Genomic DNA, 19,453 nt, shown 5'->3' with positions numbered 1-19,453 from the left:
CATTGAACATACCTGTCTGAGTGCCATAAATACTCCTTCTCCAAAGTTCACATGCCTGCAACTCTAAAAGTATTCAAGATATTGTATCTTAATATCTTTAGATTCTCATTCTTAATAAACTTTCCTTTTGAAATCTTCATTTTTAAGGCCCTACAGTTCAAAAGTTTACATACCCCTTGCAGAATATGCAAAAATGTTAATCATTTTAACAAAATAAGAAAGATCATGAAAATTGCATGTTATTTTTTATTTAGTAATGTCCTGAATCAACTATTTCACATAACAGTTGTTTACATAAAGTCCACAAGACAAAAACAATAGCTGAATTTATAAAAATGACCCTATTCAAAAGTTTACATACCTTGATTCTTAATGTGTGTGGTTACCTGGATGATTCACAACTGTTTGTTTGTTTGTTTTTGTGATGGTTGTTCATGAGTCCCTTGTTTGTCCTAGACAGTTAAACTGAGCTCTGTTCTTCAGAAAAATCCTCCATGTCCTGCAAATTATTTGATTTTCCAGCATCTTTTGCATATTTGAACCCTTTCCAACAATGACTGTATGATTTTGAGATCCATCTTTTCACAATGAGGACAACTAAGGGACTCAAACAAAACTATTACAAACGCTGCAAAAATTCGCTGATGCTCCAGAAGGAAACAGGATGCATTAAGAGCCAGGGATGTAAACTTTTTGAATTGGATGAACAGGATAAATGTACATTTTTTGTCTTCTAATCCTAACCCTAAGCCAGCAACAATACCCATACAAATAAGAAAATAGATTCTTGGTAAAAATGTTAGCATATTAAAGATCAGAATGCTTCTCTGAAAGTGCAGTTCTTATAATTTTGATTTAGACAGAGTTAACTCAAGGACAGCCCTCACAGCAGGAAGGTTACACACCGGCTTATCTGTCTATTACTCGCAGGGCTCGTAAAAGGGTCATCATGTCCACTAGTCAGCAATAACTGCTGAATAATAGCGGAACATTGGGTCATAAACAAGAATCAGCCAAAAGTGAAACGATGAGCTTCAGGTTCTAAAATATTTAATGTTAAATTGAAAATGGAAAAACTATTTAAGGGAAAAGATTTACACAAAAATCTCTATCTGAGATCACTAACCTCATCTCAAGTGTTTAATCTGGTGACCCCTGAAATGACCTCACAGCTTCTTCTGATCTTTTCCAGAGGGACGCAGGAAATAGAGTCCTCTGCTTTTCTTTACATGGCTGAAGTGAAGACGGTTCCGCTTTACTGATTCCAAGAAGACGTAGCCTATATATATATATATATATATATATATATATATATATATATATATATTCCTCATCATGAGCATTTTATTATGTTGCTAAGTCTTTGACAAATCAACACTTCTCAAATTTACTCACAAACTCACTAGTGGTTCAGACCATGTGTGTCAATTTTTTCATTCGCTATAGTTATGCAAGAAACGAACTGTAGTTTCTTAAAGTTGTAAATGCAAAACATCCCCTATCATATTTCTTCACAAGCTTCCTTACAATTTTAAACTAAATTTAAAATTGCATGTATACTTTCCATCAGCGTGATCTATCCACTTTTTACACCAGTGAAGAAGCTGATTTTGCACAACAGGAGAACCAAATCTCTACACATATAGCCTGTAGGTACAGATTCTGATTAAAATCAAATATCAAAATCTATGTGCAAATTAAATTCTGTAAATTGGATTATTTGTGTTGTAGCTATGTACTGTATTTGTATTATTTTGCTCTTATTTTGCCTCTTAGTGCCAGGAATTACGAATAATTGTCTATTTTATTGTTTTAAATATTCAGTTTATAAGCACATCAGTAAGGCTAAATACATAAATATGAAGGGTATAAATTTAGGCATGAAATTATGCAGCGAATGTTTGGACAGGTTCGTAATAAATGAGGAGTTGTTCGTCCAATCAGCGTTGAGGGTTCGTTTGATTAGAGTATCACATCAACATTACGCAAATGAGCTACAGATTTTCAAACAGTCAGAGAGCGCGTGACCGCGATCAGGTAAGACACGCGTTCATTCACGTTTAACAGCAACAGCAGCTCCTTTTAAATCACTTTAAATGTTTTTCTGTTATAGAGCAAACAAATGTGTACTGTAAAAATGAAAATAAACAAGCATATCCTAATGTGAAATAAATGAATCGCGGTTGAGTTAGCCTTACATAAAACTTTAATTTCTTTAAAAACCCTTGGCCTAACGTTACACCATTAATGCTTCGCAATATTTAACCGTATTTTACCAAAATAAGAATCACCCAGTTCACACAATTATTTGTTTCCTGATAGTAATTTGGAGTCCGTAACTAATTCAAGAGATGTGCATGTGAAAGACGAGTATCCCAATAAACGTGCTACAATAGTAGTCAGTATGTTGTCAATCTGTTTTCAAGGCGATTATCAGACTCTCAGGGTGATAAGTTTAGTTCTCAACCCGCTATTGTGTTTTTGAACCCCCGGGACGGAAGAGATTCTCTCTAATCCAACTTGTTTTCTCTGTCTTGCTGAGATATGAGAGTCCTGCCTTAAATCCAACCCAATCCCCCAAAACCTTTTCTTTCGGCCTAGAGAAATTCACATAGTTTCCACATTTCGATGTTTAATCCGGCTAATGATGACTCTAACGCAATAAGCATTAGATGATTGTATTGATACACGAGACAAATATTGCCTATAAAGTGATCGGTTTGCAGTTCCTGATTGTTGATTGGGTGTTGATCTGTGTATTGCTATTTCCATTCGTTTATTATTCACACCTCTATCTGACAGACAGTATGGAAATGTGTTTTTCCTCAACAATAATATTTAATGTTTTTATGATAGGTAGTGTAGTTGGTCACCATGTTAACAGCATTTTAGCTTTTGTTTGCAGTTCACTCCAGAAGTCTTGTGATGTGGAAATGGGTTTAAAAAAGCATAAAATGCAGTGCAAAGCATAAAATGCAGTGTTTGTAGTCTCATTAATTGCACATTAAGGATCAACATATTTTGTTGATCCTGGAACAACATTCCAGTCTGAAAATTTAGTCTTAATCGTATTCCCACCCCTAAACCTAATCATACCCGTAACTTATCCCTAAAATCAGAGAGGAAAGATGGGTGAATAACCCTGAATAACCACCTAACCCTGGTTGCAAGTCTAAACTTGACAAAAATGGTAAACTTGTCCCTCAAATCTGATTGGTTGATTGGAATGTTGTTCCAGGATCAACAAAGATGTTGATCCAGGAACATCTTACTTGGCAAAATCACGATGACCCCTAAAACACAGTATATTTTACTTAACTACCGTTGTAGATGGAGAAGGCCTGTAGCATGTCACTGTCATGACATGTCAGCTACCCAGATCTGAAACCTTTAGTTGGATCTCACTGGTTAGTGAAGCTGGAGCTCTTCTGCTGTGACGTTGATTCGTCTCAACAGTCTATTTAGGCGATTATTCCAAAACATCTTCCACACAGCACAACATAAAAAGGACTACGTGCGAGATTTTTGTTATTCTCATTCGCATTTCTTGATTTGTGGAGAACTGTCTACACATGGAATGGCCACTTAAGATGTCTTTCAGGTAATCTGAGCGCTGATTTTTATCGTGTCCTCCCCCTCCTCCCCCGCGGTGATCGCGCATCGCGCCTCATTCTCACTCCCATTACGCAGCGGGATTGACATGAAACTGTGAATTGTTTGCTGCTCAAATATAGTTGACCTGGAGCCAGCAGTCTGAGGGGTTGAGGAGCGACCATCCCTGCCTCCTCCCCCTCTACATCAGCATGACAAAGCACTGGGGGGGTCCGGGCTTGTTGGCACCACCCGTGATCACTCTAGGAGCAGGAGCCCAACGCGACCATCACCTTGACTGCAGAACCGGCTATTCCTCTTCCAACCCCAGCTGTCATTGCTCCACAAACCCACTGCTGGAGTTCGGTGGCCGACTGGAGAAGTCCACCACAGGGATGGCGCAGGACTCCTGTTATAGAGCCAAACCGTCGGATCAGAGCGCATGGGAACTGCAGGATGGAAACTCCAGCGGAGGAAAGAAGAAGAACTATCAGCGTTATCCCAAACCACCGTACTCTTACCTAGCTATGATTGCCATGGTCATCCAGAACTCTCCGGAGAAGAAGCTCACTTTATCAGAGGTAGGTCACTTTCACATGCGCGAGACGCGCAACTTTTTATTTTTTGGTCAAAATCCAACAGGGAATGCAAATTAAGTTTAATAATCAGTTCAAAGCATAAAAGATGTAGAAAAAATACCCAATTAGAAACTGCCATTTCACAATTAATTACAAAGAGACTGCACATTTGAATTGGGAGACTGAAATATATTGTAAAACGTACTCCATTAATTTACTTTTATTTGCAACTTCGAAAATATTACTACGCGAGAAAACTATTAAATCAAAAAAGTCGTATACCGCAACGTGTACGCTTTCTGGAACTTAAATTGTGAGGCAGCAGAAATAAGTTTTCATTTTTTTAGTTTGTCTGCTAAGATCTTATCCTTTCAGATGTACGGTTCCAAATGAATATAAGCTCAATTTATTAAAACTTGAAGCATTTATTAAGGGGAATTAACTGAAATTGATATAAAACTTGATTGTACCATCACCACACTGGCGTTTATTTCCACATAGAAACTACATTGTTTACATGTGAAATGTGTTTTAGTGCGTGTTTCACATCCAAATCTGCCTGGGGGGCGTAATCTGTCTCGTGTCTGGATCTCGATGGGGTTTGTGCTGTGAATAGTGAAAGCAGAGGGCGATACTCTATCATGCTGATAGCTGTGGCTGGAATCACACTGTGCCATAATTACTACGCGATTGTTCCGAAATGTCGCAATGTGTAAGAATTCACGATCGGGATTAACAGTTTTGCTGACTATAAGAGTGACTCCTGTGAATTTTTGTTGATGAATTGAGGTAGGGCCTGCTACAGGTGTTTGAACTCGACATTTTCTTTGATTAAAATGGCACTTAAGTCCTGTGTTTGGTCATTTAGGAAATAAATAAATAAATTAAATTAAATTGATAAAGTTTTATTTATTTTAAAATATAGGCAAATTAGACATAATAATATTAAGTGTGCGTATATTTACATATAAATTGTCACCCCACAGAAATATCACTTTTTAATATGTGATTTAATACATATACATGCACACACTGTTGACTTTCTGAATTTTGTCTCTGAATGTATTTTCAGTAATATAGTAATCAGCTGTCTGTTTTGAATCTGTGGCCAATAATAATGATGTTTTAAATAACTATCAATGAATTGTCTTCACGGAACAGATTCTGAAGGAGATCAGCACTCTTTTTCCATTCTTCAAGGGAAACTACAAAGGCTGGAGGGACTCGGTCCGGCACAACCTGTCCTCATACGACTGCTTTGTGAAGGTGTGTGTTTGACTTCAGGTAATTGATAAATGACTTTATATGTTAGTTTGATGTTAACCTGTTGCCTTCTCCTCTCTAGGTTCTGAAGGATCCTGGTAAACCCCAAGGTAAAGGTAACTTTTGGACTGTAGAAGTGAACAGAATTCCCCTGGAGCTGCTGAAAAGACAAAACACAGCAGTGTCCCGTCAGGATGAAACCATCTTTGCTCAGGACCTGGCCCCGTACATCTTTCAAGGTTACGCTCCGTCAAACAAATCCAAACCTCTGCCCGCTGACCTCTCTTTACCCCCTGTTCCCACCCGTCACAGCCCGCCTCCATCGGAGGACCCCTATCGTCCCAAACTGGACTCTACGTTTGCCATAGATTCTCTCCTGCATAGCCTCAGGCCGGCCAGTTCTGCTGGGGAGGGCCTACGAGAGAGGGAAAGTTGGGGCGTTGGGCCCCCTCCACACACTCGCTCTACGACTCCTCCACGCCCTTGTAACGCCTTGTACAACTGTAATTCGTCGGCCAGCTCCGTCAGTCCCGCATCGGATTTGTCTGACGAGGACTGGAGAGGGGTGACGCTCGTTGGGAAAAGATCAAGTGATCGAGGATCGACTTCAGATGGATACAGTGACTCCTGCCCCCCGCCAAACAAAAGCTCCAAGCGTGGCACTACTCCTCCATGGGAACTGCCGACTTCCTATGCCAAATACACCCCCCCAAATGCAGTAGCCCCTCCTAGTATGCGCTTTAACGGAAACCCGTTTATGCCACTGGGCGGTATTCCATTCTACGGTTATGGTGGTGCGCACGTCACTTCATCACACTTGATTGGTCACCCTTATTGGCCCATCCTACCAAGTGGGCCGGTTTCCATACAAGCGCCTCCCCTTCTCATGGACTTGGACAGTATGCTGCAATCTGTTCCGCCTAATAAGAGTGTGTTTGATGCGCTTGGCCCCAACAATCAGACTTCTCACCCAAGTCCAAACCAGTATGCCCTTCAGAGCGGACCTTCTCTTTGCAAATATTCTCTTTAAACTATCTCGTAACAGTCCTGGAAGAACACGTCTTCCCATCTTTGGCACTGCCCAGGTTTACACATACAGATTTGCAACCATTAATGCTGCTCAACACACATCTGTGAATTGTCTCAGGGAATTATTTGATAAAATCCCTCTATACACTGAACTGTTACTGGAGTTAAGACGGGCCAATATTGTCCAAAGATTCTATCCGACCAAAGCTGACACTGTTGTGACTCCTGTCCACTCATGTGATTTTCTTTGACACTATTACTACCTCAAACTCTTAATGTCAGTGGGGAGATTGGTACATTTTAGCTGCTCTTGTTTCCTTAATGGACCCTTGTAGTGTTTGGGGATAATGCAATGCAATACCTGACATGACCAATTGAATGTTGTCTGTTAATAAGCTTGAAGTATTCTGTGTGGCTGCTTTAACTTCCTACATATCGACCAGAAATGGTTTGCTGGACATTTGTAGGTATTAGGGATGTGTTTGTGTGAATGTGTACTTTTGAATCCGTAAGGGACCTGCAATGTTTACATAAAGACAGGCTTTTCTGCCATGAATGTGTCACTTTTTATATGTTGCAGAGTAAACATGCATTTTTTTGAAATCTTGACTTTTTGTATGACTTTTCTGACCTGATTCTCGTCCCCTAATTTGTGTGTTTAAAACACTTTCATTTCACCCCCACTCCACTTGGTAAAAGTCCAATCTCAGGCTCTGATAACAACTGTGGAGACTTGACAGATCTGATGAGATCCAGTCTTGTGTGTTTTTTCTGGCATGCATTCACTTTGAAGAACTGTAATTAGAGCCATTTTTATCAGTGTCTCTAAGCCTTATCACAACTCTGTGTCCCTGTGGAGTATAGGTGCTGTAACTATTTTATTTTTATTTTTTTATAATCTGGTCATCAAATGAATGTTTGTCACCTTTTGATCATGCATATCTGCAAGATACTGTCCAGAAGCTCATATTAAGCAATATGATCAGTAATTGAATGTAAAGGGTCATTTAACTGGTGGTCTGTGGTTGTGTCCCTCCGTCTGGTGCACGTCACCTCACCACCTCCTGCTGTTTTTTTCTGTCCTGTCCTCCCTTAAAATCACTCATTCACACCCCCAACACTTCCACCCTCTTACAGGTCCATTCTTTTTTTAATAGACCTTTAGTATAAGCATTTGTGGCTGATTAATTGGTTTTACTGAAGAGTTTGTAGTCTCTTTTCATTGTATTATTATTGTGTCATGGTAGCAGTCAGACTGTATAGTATTGTTGAATATGCTTCAATTGTGTACATTTTAGGTGGAATTGGAAGCAGAAATCTCCCATATATAGATTTGCCTAAGTTCTTACGTGTACACACAAATGTTTTTGGATTGCAAGGGAAAGTGGCCCATTTTTAAAAATTGAAATATCAAGGCAAAGCATAAGAGACATTGTCTCACAGCAAATGCGTGTTTGTTACTGTTATTTTGCTTTTTAGTCAAATGTTCCTTCTTGAGGTGTTTTTTTTTTCTTTTCTTGATCATGTGTTACCGTCTGATGTCACATCATAACTTGTGGTTTGAGAAGCCCTGTAAATCACTATTTTACTTGAATCCAATGATGAAATTGATAGGAATTTTAAAAATTAAGAGATTATTAAATCAAATGCAACTTGATTTTATTTATATTCTTGATATTTTAAAACAATATTCTGTATTTTAAAAGACTTGTGCTGCTCACAAAAAAGATGTAGTGGAACAAGAAGAATCTATAAAAACTATAGAAAACAAGAATGGCTCGATCAGAACACAGTGAAACTTATATAAATCCGGATTTGTTTTGCTCAGCACATCCTTTAATTCAGAACTTTCACCCACTATATCCACATTGTTTTCATTGTGAAGGCAAAACGGGCAACTAACTGGACTTGAGACTATAGAATGAACATATCAAATTCTTATGAAATCACATTTGACCAATTCATAAAATGACTGCTTGCTTTGAACACAATACAGGAACGCTGAAAATAGAATTGGAGGTCTGATTGCTTGAAAACTTACATTTCAATATAGAATTTGTTGAAAATAAATGGTTTTGAGAAAGCACATATATTAACTTTTCAAGGATCAGGAACAAAATATCCAAATAGTCTAATCATTTTTATTTTTATAGTTGTGAGTACTGGCAATACCAAAATTAATAAATACAAATTACATGTGGCAGAAATTATATTCTCAAAAAATAATGCTCTGAGAAAATCAGAACATTTTATAAAAGTACTTAGAGTAAATCTCGTATTAAACAAAGGATCTTCGTAAGCACATTTGAAATAGGCTACTAATGGTTTTACATAAAGAATAATGAAGTAATCAAATATATCTAAGCACCAAAATACGCCTTCACCCCGAAATAATGTCCAATGTCTAGCCTACTTTTACCTTGCATGTCCCATCTGCATATTATCTTCTAATGCATATTGAATATCCAGGCAGGTGATATTACCGCATTTACTTGCAGGAACAAGGAAAATGTAATAAAAACTGAAATGTCGCTTAAACTGAAAAGATAAAAAAAAAAAAAAAAAAAACTTCAATGAACATAAACACAACCAAGAATATGAAAAAAAGTCTATTAGCAGTAGCTAGTATGATCGCATTATATCACGAGCAGTCTCAACATAACACAAAAAAAAAAACCATTAGGCCTATATTAGCCTATGCCAAGTATCGTGTTTAAATGTAGCTAAATTATTGCAGTCTTTATAAATGCTTTCTGTCCGATTAGCCTATAGGCCCATAAAATGCCTCAGTTGATATGATAGAACTGTTGTAAATAATGATAGTTGAAATCACATGTGAAAATAAACGTCAACCAATGAATGTATTATTATATATTAGGCTAAAGGAAGGTATAAGTGAGTTAATAATACGCTACAGTTGTATAAGCTAAATAAGACCAATAAAAAGTAAGTTAGCATGTTAAAAAAAGGAACCACAATGCAACACAAAGCAATGAGTAGGCTAATTCGAAAGGATAAAACTCTTATCAATACAGGACATTCTTCAGATTAACATGCCCTGTGCCCTATTTTTACAACCTTTTCTTTGAGAGTAAATGAAGCTTAGAAGTTTGAATGCTTGAACATGATTTGTCATGAGCCAAGCAAACCTGGCAGTAAAAAAATAATTTAAAAAAAGCCCGCTCTCTATCTTTAGGCTACTTGCAAAAATAGCCTATCAAAATACTTAACTGAGCGCAATGTTTGGTCACATGACTTTCAACAGGCATACACAAACAGAAAAATTACAAGATTATTCCATTTAAAATCTAACACGACCATCACCAATGCGTTTCTTGACACATTATGTCAGGTTCTAGGCTATATTTCATGATAGCTTGGAAATGAAACGCGCCTCTGACGATTGCTCTTAGAACTAAATCCTATTAAGTTTTTGTCACGCCTGGTGTATTTTTGTCAATTTTCCCAAATTTTGCTAAATTTTCCCCTTTTAGTTATACAAGTGTCTTTATACATAGGCCCTATATTGGATATGAATCATGCCACGAACAAGAAAAAAAAAAAAAAAAGCCTATATAAATGAATGATTGAAAAAAAAAAAGAGAAATAGGCTAAATTTAGAACTTTCAATTTTGTTTTTTTGTTTTGTATTTCACCAACTTTTATATTGTAGTATCCTTTTTGATGCATTTATTATTCAAATTATTTGTATGGCTAACCTTATAAATCATGTACTTAATTGTGTCCTGACTCCTGTCCTTTCTATTAATTTATGCACGAATATGCTATTTAGTAAAGTGCTTGCAGTTAGCGCATATTTAGGCTACACTTTTTTCTTCTTTTTTTAAAAAAGCTCTGATGTTTGTGCAGGATATGACACACACACATTTATAAGGCCCCGTTAATTTCGTCAGTATATATCGAATAATAATAATAATAATAAAGAAGCCTAAAAGCCTCTCAAATTCGTATTAGCCTACTCTACAAATACAATTCATCCATTCTCCAAACCGCAGGTGCTGGAGTCTATCTCAGCGTCTCGGAACATAATCAGGTTAACATCCTGGACGGATGGCCACTGGCCAGTACAAAAATGTTACTCATTTCATTATCGATGATTGCCATCTAGTGCATTCTAGCGTAAATGTATTGAATTACTATGCCGATCATTGATTTTCTCATCACTTTATACAGTATATTAGACTATAACCAACCTTTGTAAAACACCGTGTAGCAGAACAGGGAAAAACACTTTATAAGAGGTTGCACTAGACTTTATTTCAGCTTTTATCAAAAACAGTTTTCTATTGTCTAATGCTTTGTTCCCTAAAATGCATGAATCCATGAAGTCTTCTTAAACTGTGTCCTGCAGCTCATGCAGGCAACGACGTTTAGAGGGAAGCTGATGGTCTTCATCCTGTTCATCCACACGTCCATATCCACCTCCTCCAGGGGTGAACAGACTGAACATGTCCTGTCATGTATGCCACAGGTTACTCAAGTCCATTTTAATTAAAGCTTAGGTCTGCCTATCAAGCTTTAACCTTTATAAAGCTTTGTCAAATCAACATTCAACGTTTCTTTTGAATAAAAAATGACAATTTTAATTTATTTTAATTTAACTTCCTTGTATTCAAAATTGAGGTAACAAACAGGATGCATTTCAACTTTTCAAATGGCAATTCTGCATCCTGTTTGCTACCTCAATTCAAATTCAGGAACTGAATTGGAATTCAAATGGCATTCTCACTTCAGCTCTGAATGGCACAGATGCCTGGGAAATGCTTTAGAAGTCAGGCATCACTATCTACTCACTCTGAATTGCACACAGCATTACTGTCTCATACATGCTACAACTAACTGGTCATTAATTTTGATTCAGAATGTTACATAGCAGCAATATTTTTTTTACAAGTCTCAAGATTGTGGAAAATTTTGCAACTGAAATGTACAGTATATGTTCAACTTGCATGATATCTTGTTGTGTGACTATATCACTGATGGTCCTTGTGTGAGAGTAATTAATCAAGTTAAAATGTAAAAGTGTTTACCCAGATTTCAAAATGAATTGTGAGCCATGCCACCAAGAATCAACCTGATCTTATGGCTTGAAGTTTTTCATTGTTTCTCTAAGTAACTGATTACATGTAATCTGGATTACATAAGCAGATTCCAAAAATTAAATACTTGTAATTAGATTATGCTGTAAAATACTTGTAATCAGACTACAGTTACTTTTTAAATTGGTTACATGATTATATGCTATTCTCACAATGGCAGTAAACTATTCATGATTCATTGATTCTCCCTACTAGTTCTTTTTTTTATCTTTTTATTTATTTTAATTTCTAAAAAAAAAAAAAAAATACACTCCTAATACACTGCCCGGCCAAAAAATAGGCAAATACTTAAGAGTCTATGAATGGATCATTATTACAGTGATTATTATTTTTCTAGCATGTTTTATGTTTGGCAACGGTTCTTTTAAGCCTAAAAGATTGGATCTTTTCATTTCTTAAACTACCATGTATTAAGATGTATCAAGACCATATTCCAGGATGACAATGTCAAGATTCATCAGGTTCAAAATGTGAAAGAATTGTTGGGAGGGAGCATGAAGAATCATTTTCACACATGAATTGACACTGACCTTAACCTCAGTGTAAGTTTCTGGGATATGCTGGAGGAGACTTTACAGAGTGCTCACCTCTTACATTGTCAATACAAGATCTTGACCAAAAAATGATGCACCTCTCGATGGAAATAAATGTTGTGATGTTATTTCCATCAAGAGGTGCATCAATGTTTGGTCAAGATCTTGTATTGACAATGCAAGAGGTGAGCACTCTGTAAAGTCTCCTCCAGCACATCACAAAGACTTTCAATTAAATTAAGGTTAGTAAGGTTAATTTTAACCTTGGTGAATCTTGACATTGTCATCCTGGAATATGACCATGATACATCTTAATACATGGTTGTTTAATCACTGTAATAATGATCTATTCATAGATTCTTAAGTATTAGCCTATTAAAATCCAAACAGCAACTATTTTTTTGGCTGGGCAGTGTATGTTCAGGTCTTCCAGGTCTGTGGAACTGCACACACAAACCAGCCACTAGTCACGTGTCTATAATTCTGTGAGTCATTTAACCATGTATGACTGTCTTTAGGAGGCTTTTGTCTTTCAAACATATTAAAATGTACAAATTCATGTAATTTCATATTTACATGCGATGCAATTTTTTTTGTCATCTATTTTATTTGGAATTTTAGTACACCGTGTATCTTTATCTTTTTGTCTGATTTTCAAATACTTTTCTGCTTCAAAAACTTGAATAGAAAAATCCATCTGGAATCAGCGTTGCATTGCTCTAAAAAGTGGGTGGGCACTAATGCATATTTACAGGGATAATGCATGAAGATTTTTTTTTTCTCAAATAAAAGGTGTGTGATAATAGGTGTGATATTCATCTGTTCATGTGATCTCAAGAGGGTAGACATCATTCAATGGTGGAACACCATTATGTAGAATAAAAGAGCTTTTTTCAGAACACTGATGACTGTCTCTCCTTTTATCCAAAGTATTATTGATTTGGAGGTATTTAGAAGTATGCAACATAAAACACACACAGTTTGTCTTACCCCAGGATCCAGGCTGATGGTATTCTTGGCCCCTAAATTTAAGACTCTGCCATCCGTTTTATGTAACAAATTCAGCCCTGGTACTCCATTTTTACCTCCTAGACAAGCCAAAAATTACATGTATGTGTATGAAGCCATAAGCAAGTATATGAAAGCATATATAAATACACTATATTGCCAAAAGTTTTGGGACGCCTGCCTTTACGTGCACTTTAATGACATCGAATTCTTAATCCATAGGGTTTAATATGGAGTTGGCCCAGCCTTTGCAGCTATAACTGCCTCAACTCTTCTGGGAAGGCTTTCCACAAGGTTTAGTCAAGTGTGTTTATGGGAATTTTTGACCATTCTTCTAGAAGCACATTTGTGAGGTCAGGCACTGATGTTGACGAGAAGGCCTGGCTCGCAGTCTCCGCTGTAATTCATCCCAAAGGTGTTCTATCGGGTTGAAGTCAGGACTCTGTGCAGCCCAGTCAAGTTCCTCCACACCAAACTCGCTCATCCATGTCTTTATGGACCTTGCTTTGTGCACTGCTGCGCAGTCATGTTGGAACAGGAAGGGGCCATCCCCAAACTGTTCCCACAAAGTTGGGAGCATGAAATTGTCCAAAATGTCTTGGTATGCTGAAGCATTAAGCGTTCCTTTCACTGGAACTAAGGGGCCAAGCCCAACCCCTGAAAAACAACCCCACACCATAATCCCCCCTCCACCAAACTTATAACTTGGCACAAGGCAGTCAGACAAGTAACATTCTCCTGGCATCCGCCAAACCCAGACTTGTACATTGGATTGCCAGACAGAGAATCATGATTCGTCATTCCAGAGAACACGTCTCCACTGCTCTAGTGTCCAGTGGCGGCGTGCTTTACACCACTACATCTGACGCTTTGCATTGCACTCGGTAATGTAAAGCTTGGATGCAGCTGCTCGGCCATGGAAAACCACTCCATGAAGCTCTCTATGCACTGTTTTTGAGCTAATCTGAAGGCCACATGAAGTTGAAGGTCTGTAGCTATTGACTCTGCAGAAAGTTAGCGACTTCTGCGCACCGTGCACCTCAGTATGCGCTGATCCCGCTCTGTGATTTTACCTAGCCTGAGTTGCTGTTGGTCCCAATTTGCTTCCACTTTGTTATGATACCACTAACAGTTGACCATGGAATATTTAGTAGTGAGGAAATTTCACAAATGGACTTATTGCACAGGTGGCAACCTATCACACTCCTGAGAGCGACCCATTCTTTCACAAATGTTTGTAGAGGCAGTCTGCATGCCTAGGTGCTTGATTTTATACACCTGTGGCCATGGAAGTGATCGGAACACCTGAATTCAATGATTTGGAGGGGTGTCCCAATACTTTTGGCAATATAGTCTATCTTTGCAGAATAAGGTACCATGTAGGCCGTAGGGTCGTGTAGAGCGCCTCTCTGTCAGTACTGACAGAACCACTGGACTACGAAATCGAAGTTTCCTGATCACACCATCACCGCCATGGTATAGACCTTTCCCTCCAGAATCAGGCCGCAGAGAAAACTGCTCAAGAATCACTGGATACCTGAGATGCCAACATCAACTCAACTTCAAATATCTCTTTCACGTTATGAATGAATGTAATGTTTCTATATGTTCTGTTACTGTAATGTTTCTGTAATGCTTCTCAGACCTGCTCTCCAGGATCTCAGGGTCAGTGATGCGAGTGTTTGTCATGTGAGTGTGAACGCCGCCACGGCCATTCCAGGTTGGCCCCGCCCCCGCACCACCAGCAACCGTCTCATAGTAACCACTTTTCTCGCAGCCGAACGACACGTTGTTCATGCAACCCTAAAAAGAGAATATGAGAGAAAGCACAAAGTAGGATCATAAATGGCATCTAAATTAACCCAAATTGAGTTTTTCATTCCAGGCAATAAAGATATTATGTACTATGTACAATGTTTTATGGTTGGTATTATCACACAGCTAATATATAAATTCACTGGCCACTTTATTAGGTAACGTTACTCTACACCTGTTCAACTGCCCGTTATCGCAAATATATAATCAGCCAATCACATGGCAGCAACTAAGTGCATTTAGGCATGTAGACATGGTCAAGATGATCTGCTGAAGTTCAAACTGAGCATTAGAATGGGGAAAAATGTGATTTAAGTAATTTCCTAAGTATTTCAGAAACTGCGGATATGCTGGGATTTTCATGCATAACCATCTCTAGGGTTTACAGAGAATGGTCAAAAAAGAGAAAATATCCAGTTAGCGAAATGGGCAAAAATGGCTTGTTGATGCCAGAGGTCAGAGGAGAATGGCCAGACTGATTCGAGCTGATAAAAAAGCAACAGTAAATCAAATAACCACTTGTTACAACTGAGGTATGCAGAAGAGCATCTCTGAACACACAACACATTGAACCTTGAAGCAGATGGGTTACAGCAGTAGAAGACCACACCGGGTGCCACTCCTCTCAGCTAAGAACAGGAAACTGAGGCTTCAATTCACACGGGCTCATCAAAATTGGGCAAAAGAAGATTGGAAAAATGCCTAGTTTGATGAGTCTCAATATCTGCTGCGACATGGTAGGGTCAGAATTTGGATAAACAACATGAAAGCAATGGATCCATCCTGTTTTGTATCAAAGGTTCTGGCTGCTGGTGGTGGTGTAATGATGTGGGAATATTTTCTTGGCACACACTGTTTAAATGCCACAGCCTAACTAAGTATTGTTGCTGACCATGTCTATCCCTTTATGACCACAGTGGACCCATCTTCTGATGGCTACTTCCAGTAGGATAATGCACCATGTCACAAAACTCAAATATTCACAAACTGGTTTCTTGAACATGACAATGAGTTCACTATACTCAAATGGCCTCAACAGTCACCAGATCTCAATACAATAAAGCACTTTTGGGATATAGAATGGAAGATTCGCATCATGGATGTGCAGCTGAACAAATCTGCAGCAACTATGTGATGTTATCATGTCAATATGGACCAAAATCTCTGAGGAATGTTTCCAGCACCTTGTTGAATCTATGCCACAAAGAATTAAGGTAGTTCTGAAGGCAAAACAGGGTCCAACCTGGTATTAGCAAGGCGTACCTAATAAAGTGGCCAGTGACTGTATAAAATTATATATATATTATATCGAACTTTATCCATACACATAAAGTACACTCACGTAAAGCAATATATACTATAGCAAAATTCGACTGCTTGATTTTTTTTTTAATTTGTTGCATGTACCAATGTACCTATATTATTACTAAATTTGTATATTTTTCACTCTGGACTACGCATTTAAGATTCCATGATTGTGGTGTTTGATGTGTATACTGTATTGTTTCTTGTATTTGTCCTGTTTTTGATGTATTTATGTGTTGACTGTAAAGCGCTTTATAGCGTTTTATAAATCAAACTTATTATTATTATTATTATTATTATTATGGTAGCACTTTATTTTACAGTCCTGTTCCACATGTACATACTATGTACTTATTATAGTAATTACATACTATGTACTATTATAGTAATTATAATAACTGGGTAATAACTAGGTACTAACCCTGAACCTACCCCTAAACCTAACCTTAACCTATGTAGTTATCTTATATTGCCCTCTACTTTCCTTCACTCAAAAAAAGATTTTTTGATGCTGTTCAGTTTATTTAAACAATTTATTTTGATTCAACACCATTGTATCAGGTTTCTGGTTTAAATGTGATTGATTCATGTTAAATTGACTTGAAACGATTACTCTTTGACTTAACTTGATGTTTTCATATTGGAATAACATGTTTCAATCAAGTAAACCCAAAGCCCCTTTGCAAAGGGGCTGAACTAGGAGTGTAAATGTTGAAATAAAGTGTTATTTTAAGCAGTTTTTAGGAAGATGAGAAAATGGAAAGACGTTTTAATGTTTACTGTTCTATTATGTTGGTATTTAAAAGTTTCTGTTAATAATTAATAGTTTTAGGGTTACCATTGTGGTGAATTGTTGCACTTGTGGTTGGGTTGAGGACCTGCTAACAAATTACTTTAATAACAAAGTAATCACTGTGGTAGTGCTCTGGGTTGCATTTCCCAAAAGCATTGTAAGCCTATGTTGATTGTAAAACCATTGCCACTAATGGGCTTATGATCAATTTAGGCTTTACAATGTTTTTGGTTAAGGCAATTTAAGATGAATCCAGTATCACATCTAGATTTCTAACACAGAACATCACAAAAGTTATATAAATCACAAAATTAAACAAGAAGAATTAATTGTAAAAATCAATGTATATAAAAACAATTTATTTTTTATTTATTTATTTATGTATTGCTTTTTATTTATTTTCCAAAACATTGCAAATTAGTTGGGCTGACACTGTTAAATTAAGCTGTGCCCAACCATAGTAAATAAGTTGAATCAACCATAATAAATTAAGTTGACCCAAAGTAAGTACGTTAAATTGGAATAACAGAATTGTATAATGCTGAAATAAAGCAACTTAATCATGTGGAAATCCTTTCCATGACTTTTTTATGTTCGTTCAGAGTTATTTTTTTGAGTGTAGGTAGGTACACTATAAGTACATGTACTATAAAATAAAGTGCAACCATTATTATTGATATAAATTAAATTTATTTCCAACTTTATTTGCATACATACAGTACTCTTGTAGTCCAATATATACTTTAAACTATATAGCATATCTCAACTGCCTGATTGCTTGTATTGTTGTAAAATGTAAACTATATTATTTCTCAGCTCTAATCTGCTAAATGCAAATATAAAGCATGAAGATATTAAAATATTCTAAACATTAAAATTACAATTTTCTGTAAAGCTACTTTAATTTTTTTTAATTTAGCTACTTTTTTCAATCAACTGCTGTAGATACAGACCATCCTGTTTGATAAAACACACCTGTGAGGCCGCACACACTTGGAAGGCTCTGAAGATGACGTCCACCACTCTCTGTGAGGTCAGCACATTACCGCCCACTACTGCAGCGTTCTGAGACGGCTGCAGGATTGAGCCAGGGGGGATGATGACTTTAACAGGTTTCAGACAGCCCTGAAACAAATCATGACACAAAAAAACTTTCTTGCAAATAATAATATAAAAAAAAAATCATAAAATTAGAAATCATATTCGTAAAAAGTGCAATAACACTTTATTTGTGTAATGTCCTTGTTACACGTTACATAGAAATGACAGTAAATTATCCATAATTACAACCTTAAACCAAACCCTATCATAAGTAGATGTTGTTAATTAATATCACTCAGTACTTATTTGTGTAACACTGTAACAAGGACACATAAAATAAAGTGTAACCTAACATGCACATTCCAATATATGTGAAGATAAGTGAAGTTTTAAACCCACTGAAACTGTTCATTTCAAATGTTGTCAAATAGTCTATGATAATAATATGTTAAAATGCATATAAATGTACAAGTCAGTGAATTTAAGTGACAGCTCAACTACATATGCAACTGTGTATGAATATTTATTTAGCGCAAATCTATGTAAACAAAAAGTGGAGCAGAACTATGACAGTGAGGTATTGCAACTGATGTTATTGTTTGTTCTCGCAAATCAAGCAAGCATGCTTGAGCTTCTGTTTACCATATTTGATGTGCTCTATATATGTGCTTTGACCAATGTTTATATGCGAATAAAAGTTAAATCTGTCATATAAAGGATATAAAGCGATTGTGTCTCTTCAAAAGGCTTGAAATAAACTACTTGTCTCATATGGATTACTTTTACGATGTCTTCATGAACATTTTGAAACTTGAAAAAGTTCATTACATAAGACTTTCAATGGATAGGCAAAAAATTATGAGAACAAAAACATTTCTAGTAAAATTTCTAGTAAATACATTAAAAACATGATGTATTTACTAGAAATTTTACAGTAATTTATTGAGTTTAATGTGTGCAAGCAGCTAATGAGACCAAATATGTGCATGTGTGCAAACACATAACACACAAACCACCGCTGTGCACATTATAGTCAGTTTTTTAACATTCATAATAATAATAAATGTTTCCTGAGCAGCAAATCAGCATATTAGAATGATTTTTGAAGGATCATGAGACACTGAAGACTGCTGCTGAAAATTCAGCTTATGAATAATAACATTTTAAAATATGGTTACACTTTGTTTTAAGGTGTCCTTGTTACAGTGAAATAATACATTTAAGTACTGAGTAGGGATGGGCATTTTTCCATAATATTGTATTTCGAATATTTGGGCTCGTAAAAAACGAATATTCGAATATTCGTTTATTTAAATGACGTCAAAAATGACGGGTTTTTTTTAATTCATCAAGATTTTGTAACCATTTCTGAACAAG

General features: G+C 36.7%; 2 protein-coding genes across 5 annotated transcripts in view; one reads left to right on the top strand and one right to left on the bottom strand.

Moving 5' to 3' along the window:
* The first annotated feature begins 1,903 nt into the window (after positions 1-1,903).
* foxh1 (forkhead box H1) lies at positions 1,904-8,118 on the top strand. 4 transcript variants are annotated; one of them, XM_048186091.1, is made up of 5 exons: positions 1,908-2,037; positions 3,331-3,601; positions 3,735-4,172; positions 5,331-5,435; positions 5,515-8,118. In XM_048186091.1, exons 3-5 carry the CDS (start codon positions 3,804-3,806, stop codon positions 6,460-6,462), a joined length of 1,422 nt encoding a protein of 473 aa, XP_048042048.1. In that variant the 5' UTR covers positions 1,908-2,037; positions 3,331-3,601; positions 3,735-3,803; the 3' UTR covers positions 6,463-8,118. The 4 variants fall into 4 exon arrangements, with proteins under 4 accessions (XP_048042046.1, XP_048042048.1, XP_048042047.1 ...); XM_048186089.1 differs by lacking the exon at positions 3,331-3,601 and having other exon boundaries at positions 1,904-2,037; XM_048186090.1 differs by having other exon boundaries at positions 3,331-4,172.
* Positions 8,119-10,630: 2,512 nt separating this feature from the next.
* Positions 10,631-19,453, bottom strand: part of oplah (5-oxoprolinase, ATP-hydrolysing) — a 39,935-nt gene continuing 31,112 nt past the window's right edge. The window contains exons 17-21 of the mRNA XM_048186088.1: positions 18,011-18,160; positions 14,768-14,925; positions 14,499-14,659; positions 13,105-13,202; positions 10,631-10,935 (exon numbers count right to left, since the gene is read on the bottom strand). Of these exons, the coding sequence (XP_048042045.1) occupies positions 10,816-10,935; positions 13,105-13,202; positions 14,499-14,659; positions 14,768-14,925; positions 18,011-18,160 (687 nt within the window). The 3' untranslated portion in view covers positions 10,631-10,815. The remainder of the gene's footprint in view (positions 10,936-13,104; positions 13,203-14,498; positions 14,660-14,767; positions 14,926-18,010; positions 18,161-19,453) is intronic.

Source organism: Megalobrama amblycephala, linkage group LG3, assembly GCF_018812025.1.
Source record: "Megalobrama amblycephala isolate DHTTF-2021 linkage group LG3, ASM1881202v1, whole genome shotgun sequence".
Taxonomy (NCBI): domain Eukaryota; kingdom Metazoa; phylum Chordata; class Actinopteri; order Cypriniformes; family Xenocyprididae; genus Megalobrama; species Megalobrama amblycephala.
This window is presented reverse-complemented; position numbering and strand designations above follow the sequence as displayed.